Below are 17,444 nucleotides of genomic sequence, written 5' to 3' on the forward strand. Positions count from 1 at the left end.
CTGTTCTCTCTGGTAGCTCTGCAAGCCATGTGATAAAGTTCAGGCCAAACCATACCTGCCTTACTTAACAAAAAAAAAGGTCACACCAGTTTATAGTGGTCTGCTCTGTAAAACAGTCTGCTCTGTGAAAAGATCTGCTCGGTAAATCTGTGAAATTATCAGCTCTTTAAAGGCTGGCAGGGTTTGGTTTGCAGATTCAGCTGCTGTCCCCAGCTGCTGTGAAAGCTGTTCATTGAGGGTGGTGTCAATATTGCTGTGATTCTCTAAAGAGCAGTTCAGAGCAGGGGGTGTCACTGCTGTGGACATGGTTCATGTCACTGCAGTGTCACCCAGCTCCTGCAGCACCAAGCAGTGCAGAAATCATCCAGCATCCAGCAGGATATGGTGAACTTCCCAAATTTTTCTGCACAGCTCTGTGTTCATCACATGGAGTCCAGTTCCATGGGGTGGTTGCAGGTCACTCCCTGGGGCTCTGCAGAGCTCACTTAGGGCTCACTCCTGGTTTAAGCTCTTTTGCCTCTTCCCTCCCTAACCCAGGGTCTCCTCCCTGTGCTGCTGTGGTCCTTCCCACTGGCTGCTGCCCTCTGTGCTCCAGGGACCCCTGGAGCATCCAGTGGGACTGGATTCAGCTGTCACAAACAGGGACAAATCTATTGAGGGAGCACAGTTTGTGTTTTTATTACTGGCATGTGACCATTGCTGCTTCCCCAGCCCAGCCTAAGGATCTCTGTGTTCCCTCTCCAGCCATTTTCCACATTGCTACTCTGATGCCCACGAAGGATTTGGATAAGTACCGCTGTGACAAGAAGAGGCACCTGGGGAATGATTTTGTTTCCATTGTTTACAATGATTCTGGAGAGGATTTTAAGCTGGGCACAATAAAGGTAGGGGATTTTCCTCGTGGGTGTGTTACAGCAGGAGCTCAGGGTTGTAACCTTCGTGTGTGTGGGTGTTACCCTAAAAACTGTGGGGATTGTGGGGGAACTGTTGGCTCTGGTGGGTTCGCTGGTGTGTGTTTATGGCATTCTCAAACCACAGTGCTGCCAGGGAAATGTTTGTGACTGGTTCACTGGCTTCTCCTCAGGGGCAGTTCAATTTCGTGCATGTGATCATCACCCCCCTGGACTACGACTGTAACCTGGTGACGCTGCAGTGCCGGAAAGGTGGGAATTCCTCAGCCCGTGCTGTGCTGGGGGTTTGTGTTTCAAAAGTTAAAACTTCAGGGAAAAGCCCTCTGGAACCAGTTTGCCCAGTTAGATCTGGGTTTGCCCAGCTCATGTACCTTCTCTGGATTGCTCATGCTGTGTTCAAGCTCAGGATCCAGTGCCAGCAGCAGAGCAGATCCCTCCCTCCAACAGCTGCTTGGGAATGCTGGAGGACATGGAGGGTTCAGCAGTTTTACCACAGGTGTTTCTGGCTCACACTTGGTTCATGTGAGAGCCCAGCAGCCTCTCCCCAAACCTTTATGGAGCAGCCAGAATTTGGGAGCCAGAATTGCAGAGCAGGTTCTGTTAGAGCAGGAGCTGTGGAGCTTGTGGGGACTTGGCTGATACAATTCCTCAGGTTTATTTGACTTAGGTATTTAGTTACTGGCAACCTTTGGCTTCTTCTTAACTGCCTGAAGACAATTCTTTTCCTATTTTTTGACTTAGGTATTTAGTTACTGGCAACCTTTGGCTTCTTAACTGTCTGAAGACAATTCTTTTCCTATTCCTTTAAACTAAAGACATGGAGGGTCTGGTGGACACGAGTGTTGCCAAGATCATCTCTGACAAGAACCTGCCCTTCGTGGCCCGTCAGATGGCCCTGCACGCCAACGTGAGTACCCCCAGCTCCCTGAGCTTCCAGCTGCTGCCTTGGCCCATCACTGGCTTCCAAGGAAACAGGCAGGGCCTGCTGAAGCAGAGAAACAACTTTGCTACTTGACCTTGAAGCCAGAGTTGGCACCTGAACAGTGCTAACTCAGAGCTGGATTGCGGTTGCTGTCAAACTGCTCTGAAAATTGTGATTAATTTTATTGTTGTGGTTATGTTAATGTGGCTCCTTTCTTTCCCTGCTTCTCCCCAACCTTCCCAACCCAGATGGCTTCCCAGGTCCACCACAGCAGATCCAACCCCACGGACACCTACCCCTCCAAGTGGATCGCCAGGCTGCGCCACATCAAGAGGCTGCGGCACCGGGTGAGTGCAGCTGCTCTCAGGGGTGGGACTGGGCTTGACTGAGACTGTTCCTGCAGCTGAGGCTGCAGGTGAAACCAGCTGTCAGAACTGGCTGAGTGAGAGGAGGGCTGTGTGTACAGAGCTTAGAATCCAGCTGGTCATGAAATCACAGTTTGGGTTGGAAGGGACCTTAAGGATCATCCAGTTCAAGTGTGGCAATGTCAAACAGTTTCACTGGCAGTAAGGGCTTTGGGAAGCTTCATCCTGGAGTCCCAGAATCACTGATATTGGAAAAGCCCTCCAAACCCATCGAGTCCAACCTGTGTCCAATGCCCACCTTGTCCCCAGCCCGGAGCTTGCCACCTCCAGGAATTCCTTGGGGACTCCAAACCTGTGCCCCTTCCAGTACCTGACCACCCTTTCCATGGGGAAATTCCTCCTGATGTCCAACACCTGGACACAGAGTGGCACTGCCAGAATGTCCTGGTAACCTGCCCTGCCCAGATTGAGATTTGGAAGAATTTTGGAGAGAATGGAGCTCACCTGCTCTCCGTTGCCTTTCAGCTCCGTGAAGAGACACAGTACCAGAGCCCTGGCCTTCCCCTGCAGCTGCACCCCTCTGCCCCCACAAAACCCCCTCCCCAGATCCCCCAGGACCCCCCTCCCACCTACGAGACGGGGCAGAGGAAGAGGCTGATCTCCTCCGTGGACGACTTCACCGAGTTCGTGTAGGGCCAGGCTCGGGGTGTCCCTGCAGGGACACTGAGGCCGTGGAATTGTGTTCCCTGCCTGCTGATCCCTGCACCTGCATGGACACAGGGATGGGAGGTGCAGCCTGGCTGTTCCTTGCATGTGGACTTGGCCCTGAACCTGCCAGGAGCTTTGGGTGCCCCCAGCAGAAGCTCCCAGAGGACCAACCCACCGTGTTTGGTTTGATTTGAGCTGTTTCAAAGCTTCTGTGTTGGGAAATTCCCTGCAGAACCTTTCTTTGGACTCCTTCCATACCAGCTCCTGGTGGAAGCAGGCAAAGGATAATATTCTGCACATCCTCATGTGAAGGTACAGGAATTGTGGGATTTTTGAGGACTTTGTTGGGAATGAAATATTTAGTATTGAAAATGCAGTTGCTATTTCTGAGCACCTCCCTGAACCTCAGGGCTGTCAGCACTTGGACTCTTCAGGCTCTGACTCATTCTGCTGCCAACTCTGGAAAGAGTTAAGAGTTCTCTCCTGCCCAAAATGCTGCTTAAGTTCCCAAAGTTTGTCTTCATTTTGGCCATCTGCAGAACTTTCCTGGTTGCAGGAATGCTGGGGTGTCTCACCCTTCCCCATGCACCTGATAAATCCTTTTTTGACAGCTGACAAGTCTTGGGGCATCATCTCCCCACGAGTTTTGCCTATTCCCTGACAGGGGGGCTCTCAGGGGAGACTGAAGCAGCTCAGTTGGAGCTTCCAGGGCAGGTGGGCACAGCTGGAATGGGACTTGCAGCCCGTCCTGAGGCAAGGAGGGCACCAGACACTACAGCACCCAACTGGGAGGCACCTCATAAGCTGGACTATACTGTGAGAACTTCATCTCCTGCTTGGTCCGTGAGTGGGAAGCGTGGCTTTGGGAATGGCTGCCAGCAGGGAGATGAAGACAAGTGCAATGTGCACAATGTGGGACTGTGAAGGGACAGGTGAGGGGACAAAGGGACAGCCCTCGCCTGTGCAGGTGTGTGGGAACACCAAGTGTCTGTTGTGTTTGAGTCATAAAGGAAATGAAATATTTGTCTGATCAGTGTGGTCTTGATGTCCTGGGAAAGTTCAATATGAATCCTTCCTCCTAGCCTGGTTTAGTTTCCCAGCCTGGGTTGCTGATGGAACCCCCACTCCTCCCAGTGCTGGACACACAGATTCCTGGCTGTGTTCCAGTCCTGGACTGGGATATTCCCTCTGTGCTGGGGAGGGGACTTGGCCAGCTTTGTCCTTGTGCCACCCTCAGTGACCACAGGTGAGCTCATTCATTAACACCAGCTCTGATAGGCTGGAGGATCTTAGGAAGTGTCTTGTGCTGTGCAGGAGACCTTAATTAAAATTATGGCTGCAGAGAGAAATGAGGGTGGGGTGGAGAGGAGCATCTAGAGCAGGACAAAACCACCTGAGCCAGGTTTTAGCAGTCAAGTGTTTATTTGACTTTGTCACTTTGTAAGAAACATCCCCACAGTTACAAAATACCATTTTTGTTTGCAGTGAAATGCTGACCAGACAGGAACTGTAGGCATTTTGGTCACAATCATTGTTCTTTTAAAAAAACCCCAAAAATTAGAAACAATAAGGCACTTACAGAAGTCCCTCCCTCTCCCTTGGAACGAATGCATGGGGGTCTCATTTTTCACTTAAGCAGCTTGATCCTGATACATCACTGTGAGATTCAAGGCAATAAATAAGACACCATCTCTCGGTGACTACAGACACAAAAATATACATTCAGGGGGATTTATGGGCTTTGAGTCAAGTTTATTGCTGTGAGGGTGTAAGTCCATGACTGAATCCCTCTAGCTGGGACACGGAGGGGACCCTGGGACACTGCTGGAGCTGGCACAGGAGCTGCTGCACGGGGAACTGGGAGTGCTGGAAGCTGTGGGTGCTGCCCACCACACAGGGCTGGGCTTTTCAAGGGACTGTGGGGGGCAGAGCTGCTCTCCGTACTTCAGGGAAGTAGGGCAGTTGTCTGATCCCGTTTCTGCTCCTCTGGCATCAGCAGGAGCACTTGGAAAAGTCACACACGCCGAGTCACACTCACTCACACGCACGCAGGGCAAGGAACAGGCACTTGGGAACAAAAATCCAGATGGATTTGGGGAGCATCTTTGTTCCAGCTGCCCCTTAGCTTAGGAATGGCTGCTCAAAAACATCTGGGGCCCTGCTGGCCCCTGCTTCCCTCCTACTCCCAACTTCTTCTGAGGATACTCAAGCTGAGAACTGACCATCAGGAACTGAACTTTTTGGCCCCTGCTTCCCTCCTACTCCCAACCTCCTAACTGACCATCAGGAACTGAACTTTGTGGCTCTTCAAGAGACTTCCAAGACCTGCTTGGTTTATTTGGGACCTTTCAATCACTGAATATTCCCAGAGAGCCCTTGGAGTGGCTGGATCTACACCCTTGGTGCTCCACACAGGTGAGATGGGTTGTGCCAGGGCAGGTGTGTGGGGAAAGGAGCTTTGGAGCTGGAGGGACTCCAGCCCTGGGCCCTGGGGACATCCCAGCTCTCTGGGACACCTCACCACTGCTCCTCTTACTGCCTGGCTTTGGGAACATGGCACTGTCACCAAAAAGGAGTCATGGAAACGTGCCAGAGCTGAGCCTGGTGCTGTGCTGCCTGGGAAGTTAAACAAAAATCCAAGGCAAACAGCTTTCTATCTCTGGCTTGGAAACCAGGGTTTTTTCTGAGCACAGAGCTGACCAGCACCTGGTCCCAGCTCCAGCTCAGCCTCCAGCTGTGGGCTCTGCCTGCTGCAGGCACCTCCCTGCCCACTCCTGCCCTCTGGGCCCCTCTCTGCCCTCTCCCCCCTGTCCTGGTTACCAGGATTGCATTTCTCCCCTCTGCACTCCACTCCTCTGCGCCCTCTGCTCTTCCAACACCTCCATGCTGACCAAGCACCACCTCCCTTGTCTTCTGCCCTCATCCCTCTGCAACCTTTCCACAACATCTGTCCTGCACAGCACCTGAGTTTTCCCAAGGTACCTTAGACCTGTCCCAAAGGCACCCCAGAGCAGCCAGTGTCCCCCTGCAGCCAGCCTGACTCACATGGCCAAGGGAGCACAGGGATGCTGGAGTGAAATCTTCACAAGTATCCAACACAGCCGGGGGATGGAGCAATGGAAGTGCTTTAGGAGCCCCCTCTCTCCACCTGGAAAAGCCTCCCTGCCCTGCAGCTCTGCCCCCTCAGCCTTCCCTTCCACCCTCTCACCTGTCCAAAGCATGGAGCAGGCTCTGGAACTCACGGAGGGCTCTTCCCCATCCACCTGTGGCCACTGCCCCGAGCCAGCCCAGGAGAGCACACGCACCACACACACACAGACACCCAATCCTTATATACACGGGACATTCCCAGGAAGAAGCACTTAATACATCCTTTAAATAACTCTGACAATAGTGTTCTGTCTCCTATCTACATGTTTCAAACACGGTACCGATGCTATGAAAATATAGCAAACATACAAAAATATATACATTTAAAAACCAAACAAACCCCGTATAAATTACTTACAATAGCCATAAGGTGAAATGGGGCTGAGGAGAGGAAGGCAGCCCCTGGGGGGGCTTCAGGCACCCCCAGGCTGTGATCTGGGGGGGCCCCATGGCACAGGCCAGCTGTAGCCCAGCAGCTGCAGCCCAGCACATGGTGAATCCCAGCTGGCAGGGCTGGAGGGACCCCAAAAAAAGCTCCCTCAGGGCTTCACCTGCCTCCTTTGTGCCCAGAGAAGGCGCTGGCACTGCTGCCTGAGCTGGGGCTGCGCTCCCCTCCTCCCTGCCCATTTCAGTTTATGATTTAAACAAACAAAATACTGCTTTTGTGATATATTATCCCATTCTTAGCTCGCACGTGTCACTGGTAGCCGAGGAAAGCCTTGTTTAAAGTGCTGGGCAGTACATAGGAACAAGTAAACCAAAAAAAAAAAAAAATACATATACTTAGGGCAATACATTCCTTGGGTTAGAGAAGCCAAGCAGCCAGCGGCGCCTGCACCCCGGGGCCACGGCGGGGGGACAGGGCAGGTGGGGACCGCAGTGACACCAGCACGTTGGGAACCCCACGCTGGGAGTTTGGGAACCCCACGCTGGGAGGTGGCTGAGGCAGCCCAGGGGTCTCTCATCCCCAGCTCGCTGCAATGTCCTTTGTTTTAAATATTGGATTTCTTTAAATACAAATAATAGTACCAATTTCTGGAGGATAAAAGTAGCCAATACTGGAAATTAACTGCTCTGGGTGTAGATAGCATTTCTCTATATATCTATTTATGCTTAAAAAACAAGGTGGGTTAAATACCTTCTCGAAAGCTGTCGCTTTCCTCCACAGTGCGTCTGGTCGACAAAAATCCAAGACTCGCTTCAAACCTTCAAGGCCTGGGGCTCTCCTCTCCCTTTCCCACCCGGCACAGCCAGCAGGGAAGGTGGAGAGCTTTGTCCCGTCCCCTTGTGCCCACCCCAGTCCCACCTGTGGCCGGTTGCAGCCGGGGCCCTCGAACAGCCCCAGCTGCTCCCTGTGAGCCCGCAGGCATCTCCTGCACCTGCTCACGCCCCGGGGAAAGGCTCGGCCTTCTCCCCTTCCACCTTTACCCCTGGAACGCTCCCATGGGGCCACTTCTGGAGGGCCAGTGGCCGTGCCAGCGGCGTGGCCGGAGCGCCCCTGTGCCCGGCCGGCCCAGCCGCCGCGGCAGCTCCGGGCGGGCACAGCCCACCCAACAAAGCCCTGCCAGGGCATCGCTCCCGCACCCCCGTTACTTGACCGTGGGGTGCACCCGGTTCTTGGCCCGCAGGGGCCGTTTCCTCCTGGCCGCACAGGCCTTGCCCGCTGTCCCCGCGGCCGCGCTGACCCCGCGGCTGGCCCGCAGCAGCCGGCCAGGCACGGGCACGGCCCCGGCCCCGGCACAGCGCGGGGACAGCGGCTCCGTGGCCGGCAGCTCCAGGGACGGGCCCTGCTCCGAGCTGCCCGGGCCCCCCTCGGGCCCGCGGTGCCTCCGGCGGGCGCGGCGGCTGCGGGAGAACTCGAGCAGGTGCTCGATGCGGGACACGTCCTCCGTCACCTGGTTGACGCGGTCGAACTGCGCCAGCAGCATCTCGAAGAGGGAGAGGAGGCGCTGGATGTCGGCGTCCACCTCCAGGCTGTCGCGGGCGCTCAGCACGAGGCTCAGCCCGTCCAGCTGGCTGGAGGACGTGGAGGTCCTGGAGCTGTCGGAGGCGGCGCTGGGAGTGGGGCCACGGAAGGACTTGGAGTCGCTGGAGTCTCGCGAGGGCAGCGGCTCCATCCCCTCGAACCTCACCTTGTGCCGGAACTGGGAGGGAAGAGGAGAAAAGGGCAGGGTTAGGGCAGGAGCTGGGAAGGGGGAACACTCCAAACAGCTCCAGAGCTGCTCCCAGCCATTCCTGGTATGGGGCGGGCATGGGCTGGATCCCAGATAAAGCCACAGGGGACTGAGAATGGGCAGCTGATGCCTGTACAGTTCCCCATCTCTCTTGGGCCCCCAGAGGTGGTCACTGCTCCAGCCCTCACTGGCCAGGAAGCAGCCAGAGGCAGGGAAAGGCTAAGGATGGTGGGTGATGCTTTGTGCCCTTCACGGAGCCCCCAGGCTGGCCTCACCTCCTTGGCTTTGCTGAAGCCCATCCACATCTTGAGCCTGCGCACGAACAGCTCGACCATCTCGTAGTCCTGCGGCTCGAAGGCGGGCCGGTAGAGCTCGAAGTGCATCTCGCGGTAGCTGTGCACCAGCACCACCGCCAGCAGCCGCAGCACGATCCACGCCTCCAGCACCACGTAGGAGGTGCAGAAGAGGCAGTAGAGCCCCGAGGCCTCGGGCAGGCAGGGCCGGAGGCTGGCGCTGCCCCGCAGGAGGGCCAGCAGCAGCAGGAGGCTGCTGCCCACGCTGCGGAAGGACTCGGAGGAGGAGGAGAAGAGCTGAGGAGGGACAGAGGAGATGTGTGAGATGGGAGCAGCAGCAGAGTGTTCCCCTGACCCTCAATATCCCCTCCCAAAAGGGCCCTGAGGGATGGTCCACAAATGGGCTGGGACAGGGAGAGCCCCTGGCCAAAGGTGCCGGTGGCAGGATGGGCACAGAGTGCCCAGGGGACACAGGGGCTTTGCTCACGTCATGCCAGGGTGAGGGAAAAAGGGGCAGCAGGACCACCAGCAGCCCCTCTGTCAGGGAGGGGGACAGGGGTGCTTACCAGGAAGCCGAGCTGGGCGTAGGCCAGGAGGAGGAGGGCGAAGGCCACCCCCGCAGCCAGCAGCTCCTTCATGGACTTCTGGAAGGTCTTTCCAAACACTGACCACTGCCGGACAAAGCGCAGCTGCTGGGCAGCCTGGGAGGGGAGAGGAGGGAGTTACAGACACACCCCCAGCCCAGGATGGGTCTCTCAAACACAAGAGAAACCCAAACCCCAGCAGAGCACAAACACCCTAGCCTGCAGGTTCCTTCCAGACAGAACCATCTAACTGAATTCCCCAAGGGAATCACGGTCCAGAGGCCTCAGAGACCCAAAGTGCCCAGCAGGGACACAGGTGGCCTCCCTGCCACCCCCTCCCCTGGCAGGGCTGTGCAGGGGTGACCAGCACAGCAGGGCCAAAGCACCCAGCACCCACGTGCTGCTCCCCCAGCCCACCGTACCTGCACGGTCAGGAGGAAGAGGAGGGACGCGGCCAGGCTGCTGAAGACAGAGCTCAGGAAGGCCACCTGGTAGAAGTTGGTGAAGCCCCTGCGGTTGCTGAGGTACCTGAGCCACTGCTGGTCAGCCAGGGTGGCCTGGCTGAGGTGCACCAGCACGGTGCACGTGGTGAGCAGGATGAAAAGCCACTGGCGGTAGTTGCCCCACAGGGTGAAGTAGGCTCTGCCTTCCTTCTTGATGGCCAGAGACTCTGACACCACGAAGTAAACCACAAACAGCATGAGGAACACCTGGGGAGGAACAGACAGGACACCAGGAGAGGTGATGGAGATGTTACCAGGAGAGGAGGAATGGAGAAGTCACCAGGAGATGAGAGGACAAGCCCTGACTGCTGTGCTGCACGTGGGGACCCTGCAGCACCCCAGGACAAAACTCCCCCAAACCAGGCCAAGTTCCACCACTGCACACCTGGAGCACCCCCTGCATCCTGCCCTGCCCTCCTTGCTCATGCAGCCCCCAACCCCTCCTGAAGGCCCCCAGTGCCCACACCCAGTGCCCCTGTGGCAAGGTGGCAGTGCCCAGGGGATGAGGGCTCTGCTGACACCACACCCAGGCAGGGTGACAGATGTGGGGACAAGTGGCCTCAGGCACAGCAGCTGGAGTCCACAGTGACCAGCCTGGGTGAGGGTCCCCAGAGCCCCCCAGCAGAGGGCAGGGGGTGCAGGGGAGGTTCACACTGACCATCATCAGGAGCTGCAGGGTGACGCCCCCGCTGAGCCGCAGCAGGGGGAAGGGGCTGATGGTGACAGCAGCGATGGCCTGGCCAGCCCCAGGGAACTCCAGGCGCAGGGTGAGGGCCACGTGCAGGTCCACGCTGGGGTTGTACTGCAGCAGCTCCACAAACACTGCCCGGCTCCTGCAGGGGGACAGCAGCAGCTCAGGGGCTGGGACAGCACCGGCTCCGGGGCCACTGCTGGGTGGGACATGGATGCTGTGCCCCTGTGACACTGCAGCAGCACTGCTGAGGGGCCCAGGTGACAGCAGGACAGTCCCTCTGGCCTGCCACACTCACATGTTGTCGATCCAGGTGTGCTGCTGCAGGAACTCCAGCTGAGCCCGGCTCTCCTCCAGGGAAGGGCCCAGCTCCTGCACGTAGCCACTGCTGTCGTAGAAGGAGATGTAGCCCCAGTACCAGATCCTGCAGAGGAAGAGGAGCCGTGGGCGAGGCTGAAGGACACTGGCTGCTCTCCTGTGTGGCAGGCCAGGATCCAGTGTGCAGATGCAGATCCTACCCCTCAGGATTTATTTCACAAGACAGGTTACAGGGGTGCATTGATCCACCTCAGTGCTCCCAACCCTGTGGTGGCCCACACTTGCATGCAGATGATGCCTCTGGGAACACACCAGAGAAGAAACCAAGTGTGATTTATGTCCTGCCCAGGGTGCAGGACAACCTGCTGTCACCCCTGGAGCAGAAATCTGGGGTGCTGGGCTCCCCTGCCCTGTGTGTGCCCTGGAAGGAGCAGAGTTGAACCCCAGTTCCTGGCTCCCAGAACAGCACGGCGCTGCTGCTCAGGCCATTTGGAATTGCCATGTCCATCCCTCCTTTGCCAGGCTCAGGGGCTGAAGTGAGGGCTGGGAACAACCCAGGGCACCTGAAAAGGCCTTGGAGAGGTCTGTAAGGGTCCCTGGAGGAGGAGCAGGGGTGGGAGCAGGGGTGGGAGCAGGCAGGGCAGCCCTTACCCTGCCAGGTCGGGTGCTGAGTGTGCCCACGCCGCCGTCCCGTTCCTGGCTGTGCTCTCCCAGCCCACTCCATAGTCAGCAGTGGCAAAGCTGTGCTGGTCAGTGCAGCTCCTCTGGGCACTGCCCATGCCCTGCAGGATGTCCTGGGCACTCTGCTGGCACTCAGCTGCAATGAGACCACTCTGTGAGCCCACCACAGAGCTCACCTTCCCTCCCAACCCCTCCACACTCATCCCCACCAGCGCACCAGGGTGAGGGAATGGGCATGCACAAGTCAGGGATTCAGGAAAGGATGGATGTTAATAATAAAAATAGCTGTCCAATTTAGGAGTCATGACACAGCCACGCCTCCAGGTTAGAGGGATTAGCTGGGTACAAGTGAAGGAAAACAGAGACATCCCAACCGGCCTTGGGTAACTGGAGACCTGCACTCCAGTCCCTGGATACATCCCTGTCTTCAAACTGCCAGAGGGCAGGCTTAGATGGGATATTGGGAAGGAATCCTCCCTGCCCAGAGAAGCTGTGGCTGCCCCTGGATCCCTTGAAGTGTCCAAGGCCAGGAAGTGGAAGTGTCCCTGGATGGATTTAAGGTCCCTCCCAGCCCAAACCATTCCAGCATTCCACGATCCAGATCCACCGCTCATCTCCGCAGAGCAGAACCCCTGCCTGCCCAACCTGTGCTGCCTCCCCTGAGCTCCAGCTGCACCCAGAGCTGCCCGTTTAATCCCTCCAGGAGTGTCACCTGGCACTGTGACAGCGGAGCCACCGTCCCTGCCCTCCCTGAGCCTCGTACCTCCCTGCAGGCGGAGCTGGCGCAGCCGCGCCGTCCCCAGCGTGGTGCTGTGGCTCTCCTGGCCAGAGCCGTTGTTGTACAGGTAAGGGAGGAACACCTGAGACATCCACACCCAGAACTGATCCGACCTGCAGGGGGGAAGGTGTGAGATTGCTGACTCAAGGTTCCGGGGACTTTGGGGCACGAACAAGCCACACTGATGGGCACAGAGAGCCCAGGGCTCTGCAGGGACACACCCTCAGCCCAGTGACCCCAGTGACAGACTGGGCTGCTGGGAGCTCCCAGGGGTGTGGAAAATCAGCTGGGAAAATTGAATCCAGTTAAACTCATGTGCAGAGTGAGAAAAGGCAGGCTCTGGCCAAGATGTCATTTCTGGCTCTCGTGACCTTGTTCATGGCTACAACTTGAGGCTGCAAAATCTGGAGACAGAGAAACTCTTGTGCTTTAGAGCAGCTCCAGAAAGATCAACACCAGCTCCCACAGCCCCTGCCCACTGGGGAAATCACTAAACCTCAGAGAAATTAAACCTCTCAATCCCCAGAGGCCCCTCTGCTCTCCAGGGGAGCAGCAGAACCACAGAGACAAACAGGACTGCTCGCTGCTGTGGAGTGCCCAGCTCCACACGGGCACCAAGGAACCTCTCACTGGACAGACTGTGGAGCACAAGCCCAAGAGATGACCCCCCTGACCCCCCCAGGGGCTGGCAGGCACCTCTTGATGAGCAGGAAGTCATTGCTGCCCAGCTGCTGTTTGATGGAGCTCTGCAGGAGGAAGGCCCGGCTGGTGCGGGAGGCGTCGCCGTAGTTGGTGAGCAGGACCACCAGCAGGAACATCATGTAGATGAGGAAATTCTGGGAAGCAGAGAGTAAAAATGGGATTGCATGGAAGGGCTGGACCCCAATCCTGCAGCAGAGCAGTGCTCTCCATGGCCATGCAACAGGATCAGAGCCAGAGGCTGAGAAACTGAGGCAGAGCTGGAGCCAAGCACTCAGGCACCCCAGCCAGACTGGGGGGACCCACTCTCAGATGTGTGTGAGCCCTGGGCACCAGGCAGCAGGAGATGTCCCACCTTGAGCATCCTGTGCAGCAGTTTGACCTTCCTGGCCTCCTCCTTGGCCTGGAAGAGGGCAAATCCCTGCGGGGGCCGGACCTTGCTGATCCTCTCGGACACGTGTTCCACGCAGGGCTGCTCCACCAAGGTGTCATCCTCCTCTGGGTGCAGCCTCTTGGCAACCAGGGAGAAATAGAGGGCTTCCAGCAGCACCTGGGGCACAGGGAGAGTGCTGAGCCTGCAGGGAGCTGTGCCAAGGTTCTTCCAGCAGCTCCTTGGCACAGCTAGCATGGCACAGCTCCTACCTGGACCTTCAAAACCAAGTGCCACCAGCCCTGCCACCAGCCCTGCCTCTCCTACTGCCGCTGGTGTCCACATCCTACCCTTCCTGAGGGATTTGGGGATGGGAGAGACCATTCAGTGTCCACTCTGACCAGATTTCTTTGTGGAAGGTGCTGTCAAGCATAGGAAGGGGCTGCCCAGGGCAGGGGTGGATTCACCACGGCTGGAAGTGTTCAAAACCCACATGGATGTGGCACTTGGGCACATGGCTCAGTGGAGAACACAGGGGTGGTGCCTGATGGACTTGATAATTTTAAAGGGCTTTTCCCACCTTAGCAATTCCATGACCAGCAGCTGGACAAGTTAACCTCACATACAGGTCTGTGCCACGCTCACCTTCAGGGGCTCCCAGACCAGGAACGATGCCAGAAAGCTGAATATCCCTGAGATGAGCCACATGAGGGCCACGCTGGAGGAGAAGCCCACCCCGATCCACACGGAGACGCCGGCGGCGGCGGCCAGGAGCAGGAGGCTGATGCCATGAGCCAGCAGGGAGCACCAGGGCGGCAGCAGGCGCTTCCTGAACGCCTGGTCTGCAACTGGGAGCAGCAGGAGAACGAGGGAGAGCAGTGTGAGCATCGCTGCAAAGGTCCCCGTGGGCACAGCAGGGGCTGGGCTCAGCACCCATCCAGCCCTGGGAGAGACTGGGACCGTCCCACACATTTCTAGCACTGCTGGCTGCAGAGGGTGCAGGGAGCAGAGCAACTGGGGGAGGAGGGAGCAGAGCCTCCCCAGGGGACACTGCAGGGACTGCCACAGCACAAGTGCTGGCCCAGGCCTTACTGAGATCCAGGCTCCAAGAGAAGCTGGCAGGAGCAGTGATATCCCAGGCAGGGAGCAGCCCTTCCCAAGGCTCCTTTTCTGTTTTATTTATCATTTACCCCACGGTGCTGTAGTGTGGGATGGGCCCCGTCCCCTCACACCCCTGGCACAGCCCTGGTACCTGTCCAGGTGGACTTGGCTGATCTGCTCACTTCCCTGGGAGGAGGTGCCACGCTCTGCCCTTTGTCGTTCAGCCTGTGCATCATGACAGTCTCCACCTTGTCCCCAAACACGCTGGACCTGCCAGGCACAGGGGGAGCCTGCTGAGAGCTGTGCCACTGCTGCCACTGTGCTCAGCAGGCTGGCACCAAGGGGGATGAATTGCAGTGCCAGCAACAGTGCTGGGACATCACACACGTCCCCAAGGCACAGACACTGCTGTGTGTCTCATGGACAGTCCCTCCCCTCCCTTGGCTGGCCACTCTGCAGTGGCTGGTGGGCTGCCAGCCCTGGGGGTGCTGCTCAGGGTGTCCTGGGCTTGGTAACACTACAGAGATTTGGGCAGAATCCCCCTCTCCCTCTCATCAGTGCCATGGAGGGAGCCCTCATCCCAGCACTTTGCCCAAAACTGCTGGAGACACAGCTGTGGCTTTAGGGGATGCTCCAGGTGGCTCCTGGCAGGGTGGCAGTGCCCTCCTGGAGACACACCTGTGGCTTTAGGGGATGCTCCAGGGGGCTCCTGGCAGGGTGGCAGTGCCCTCCTGGAGCTGTGGCTGTGGGGGCTGCAGGAGTCATGGCCAGCAGGGACAGAGTGACCTGCGAGAGCATCCCAGAGCCAGCTCAGCCCAGCTGGGTGTGAGGGAGGCTCTGGCCCCGTGGGGCTCTGCTCCCCAGACACTCACAGGCCTGAGATCAGATCTGTTTCTGCCCTCATGTACGGCCCCAGGTCCTGGGAGATGCCGCTGGCTCCATCTGCCAGGATCTGCCGGATCAGATCCTCATCTGGGAAAGAGAGAGCACAGTGTTGGCAGGAGCTCAGCCCCCAGCACCAGCCAGGGGAACTGGGAAGGAGGATCACAGTGATGTCCTTGTCCCTGGGGCATGGCTCAGCCACCTGGGGAGCTGGGGTGGAGGATCACAGCCATGTCCTTGTCCCTGGGACAGCCCTCCCCTGCTCCCTGTCCTCCATCTCCTGTCTCTCCCAGCTTGGCCACAGAGTTGGGCAGAGAACTGCTGGCTCAGAAGGCCAAGTTCTCCTCCTCCAGCCACTTCCAGAGCCTCAGGAACAGGATGTGGCTTTGAAACCAGTGAGGAAGTGCTGGTTGCTTGCAGCATTCCCACAGGAACACACCTCTCCTGGCTCCCAGCCTGCTGCCCACCAGGATTTCTGTTTCTCCAGACTGAAAACCCCAGTGAGCAGACCCAACCCTCCTGCCCTGCCCTGCAGAGCTCAGCCAGTGGTGATGGCAGCAGCCCTGCCCGAGCCAGGGGGGCTCACCTGAGGCTGAGAAGTAGCGGGGCTGTCCCTGGTGGATGCCAAGGGACAAGGTGTCCTCCTCGGTGGCCAGCGGGGCCTCCAGCCCCAGGTGGCGGCTGGCCCGGCCTCTCTTCAGCTTCTGGATGGTGTTGCCCATGATGGAGGGGTCACTCAGCAGGTCTGGCCAGCTGAGCAGGGCCTCGCTGGAGGGCCAGGGCACCAGGCTGTGGGAAAACAGGAATGGGGGCATCAGGAACAAGGGGAGGAGAGAAAGGAACTTGTGGGACTGCAGAAACAGCTCTGGGAGCCAAGCCCAGCCCAGCCAAGCACAGCCTGAAGTGCTGCATGCTCCATCTCCAGAAACCCACTCACCTCTTGGAGTCCTCCAGGAACAGATCTGTTTTGGTTTGCTCAGAGAAGGCCTGTGGGGAACAGGGAAGTGTCAGGAGCACGACACGGCTCTGTGCCTGCTCAGAGCAGGGGGCTGGCAACATCAGGGGTCACTGAGCTGCTCTTAGCCCCGGGCCCACACCTCCAGGAGCCTGCCCAGCTGCGGGGAGGGAAGCAGTTACCTCTGCCTGGAGCCCGGGGAAGGTGGGGAAGGAGCTGTCAAGGATGGAGGAGTCCAGGTAGTTGTCGATCTCCAGGGACTGCTGGTCCGAGTGAGTCACTGTGCGGCTGATGGAGACCTGCAGGGCACACCGGAGGGACAGAGGTGACACTGCCACTGAGACCAGCCACTGCCCATCCTCCTCTGCCTCCCAGACACCTGTAGCCACACGTGCCACAGCCAGGGCCACCCAGGCTGTCCCAGCTACAAGCCCCCAGTCTGAAAGCTTTTCCTGTGTGCTCTCAGCAGCATCAGCCACATTAGCTGCCCATCAGTCCCCAAGCAGCTGGCTGCAGTACTTAATGGGGCTGCTAATTGTGCTTAACTAGTCGGTAAATCCCCAGCTAATCCCTGCCCAGCTGCCTTAGCTGAGCTGTGCCCAGGGCACACATCAGAGAGGCTCCACTGAGCAGCTCCTGGGCTCCTGCCTTGGGCACTTGGGTGCCTGTCACACACGCTGAAATCCTGAGGGAGGAAGTGCCTAAACAGCTTCTAAAATCTGCTTTTTGGTGCCTGGGCACTGACAGAGGCCAGCAGTGATCTGAGCTCAGCGAGGGGGGCAGAGGCCAGGGAAGGGTCTGGCCCTGATGCAGCACAGGGGGCAAGTGCAGAGCCCAGCTGGAGGAGTGGGGTCCCAGGACAGGCAGAATTCTGCATCCCAAAAGCAAACCTGGTGCCACCCACCCACCTGAGCAGCCTGCAACCATCCCCCCCACCTTACCTTGCCACGAGCCATCCGGAAGAGAAACAGAATGACCAGGTAGAGAGGGTAAACCACCAGGCTGGACACCAGGCCAACAGCCACCGTGTCCACGCTGACAGGGAGCAGGCTGGAAACGGCCACGTTGCTGCAGGGAGGCAAGGGGGACCACAGAGAGTGTCAGCAGGAGCATTTGGGGTCGCCAGGAAAGCAAGCAGGAGACAAAAGCGCACAACCAGGAATTCCAGATGTGCAGAGAAGGAAATGGGCCTGAAAACCAAAATCAGGCTGGTTTTGGTCATCCATCGTCCATGTGCTGGTCCCAGACTCCTCAGGATGGGGAGGGCACACCCAGGGCACAAGCAAGGAAGCTCTTCCCAGCAGATGGAAGATGTGTCCTGCCCCAAGGGGACAGGCAGGAGGGCCCTGCAAAAGCGCA

At 58.0% G+C, this 17,444-nt stretch overlaps 2 protein-coding genes across 14 annotated transcripts in view; one reads left to right on the top strand and one right to left on the bottom strand.

Moving 5' to 3' along the window:
• TSC2 (TSC complex subunit 2) overlaps positions 1-4,470 on the top strand; it is a 33,523-nt gene extending 29,053 nt beyond the window's left edge. For all 6 annotated transcript variants that reach the window (XM_041401402.1, XM_041401404.1, XM_041401403.1 and 3 more), the window contains 5 exons: positions 745-884; positions 1,085-1,163; positions 1,727-1,818; positions 2,082-2,180; positions 2,724-4,470. In XM_041401402.1, coding sequence (XP_041257336.1) covers positions 745-884; positions 1,085-1,163; positions 1,727-1,818; positions 2,082-2,180; positions 2,724-2,891 — 578 coding nt within the window. In that variant the 3' untranslated portion in view covers positions 2,892-4,470. The remainder of the gene's footprint in view (positions 1-744; positions 885-1,084; positions 1,164-1,726; positions 1,819-2,081; positions 2,181-2,723) is intronic.
• Positions 4,471-5,164: 694 nt separating this feature from the next.
• PKD1 (polycystin 1, transient receptor potential channel interacting) overlaps positions 5,165-17,444 on the bottom strand; it is an 83,913-nt gene continuing 71,633 nt past the window's right edge. For 6 of the 8 annotated variants that reach the window (XM_041401396.1, XM_041401399.1, XM_041401397.1 and 3 more), the window contains 17 exons: positions 17,027-17,153; positions 16,268-16,384; positions 16,068-16,117; positions 15,717-15,919; positions 15,121-15,220; positions 14,400-14,518; positions 13,793-13,995; positions 13,133-13,327; positions 12,775-12,914; positions 12,064-12,191; positions 11,271-11,436; positions 10,600-10,725; positions 10,269-10,443; positions 9,530-9,817; positions 9,090-9,224; positions 8,506-8,820; positions 5,165-8,200 (listed from right to left, as the gene is read on the bottom strand). In XM_041401396.1, coding sequence (XP_041257330.1) covers positions 7,646-8,200; positions 8,506-8,820; positions 9,090-9,224; positions 9,530-9,817; positions 10,269-10,443; positions 10,600-10,725; positions 11,271-11,436; positions 12,064-12,191; positions 12,775-12,914; positions 13,133-13,327; positions 13,793-13,995; positions 14,400-14,518; positions 15,121-15,220; positions 15,717-15,919; positions 16,068-16,117; positions 16,268-16,384; positions 17,027-17,153 — 3,142 coding nt within the window. In that variant the 3' untranslated portion in view covers positions 5,165-7,645. The other 2 variants (XM_041401400.1, XM_041401401.1) reach the window with 2 other exon arrangements.

The sequence above is a fragment of the Onychostruthus taczanowskii genome, unplaced genomic scaffold, assembly GCF_017590055.1.
Source record: "Onychostruthus taczanowskii isolate IOZ18803 unplaced genomic scaffold, ASM1759005v1 scaffold19, whole genome shotgun sequence".
Classification (NCBI taxonomy): Eukaryota; Metazoa; Chordata; class Aves; order Passeriformes; family Passeridae; genus Onychostruthus; species Onychostruthus taczanowskii.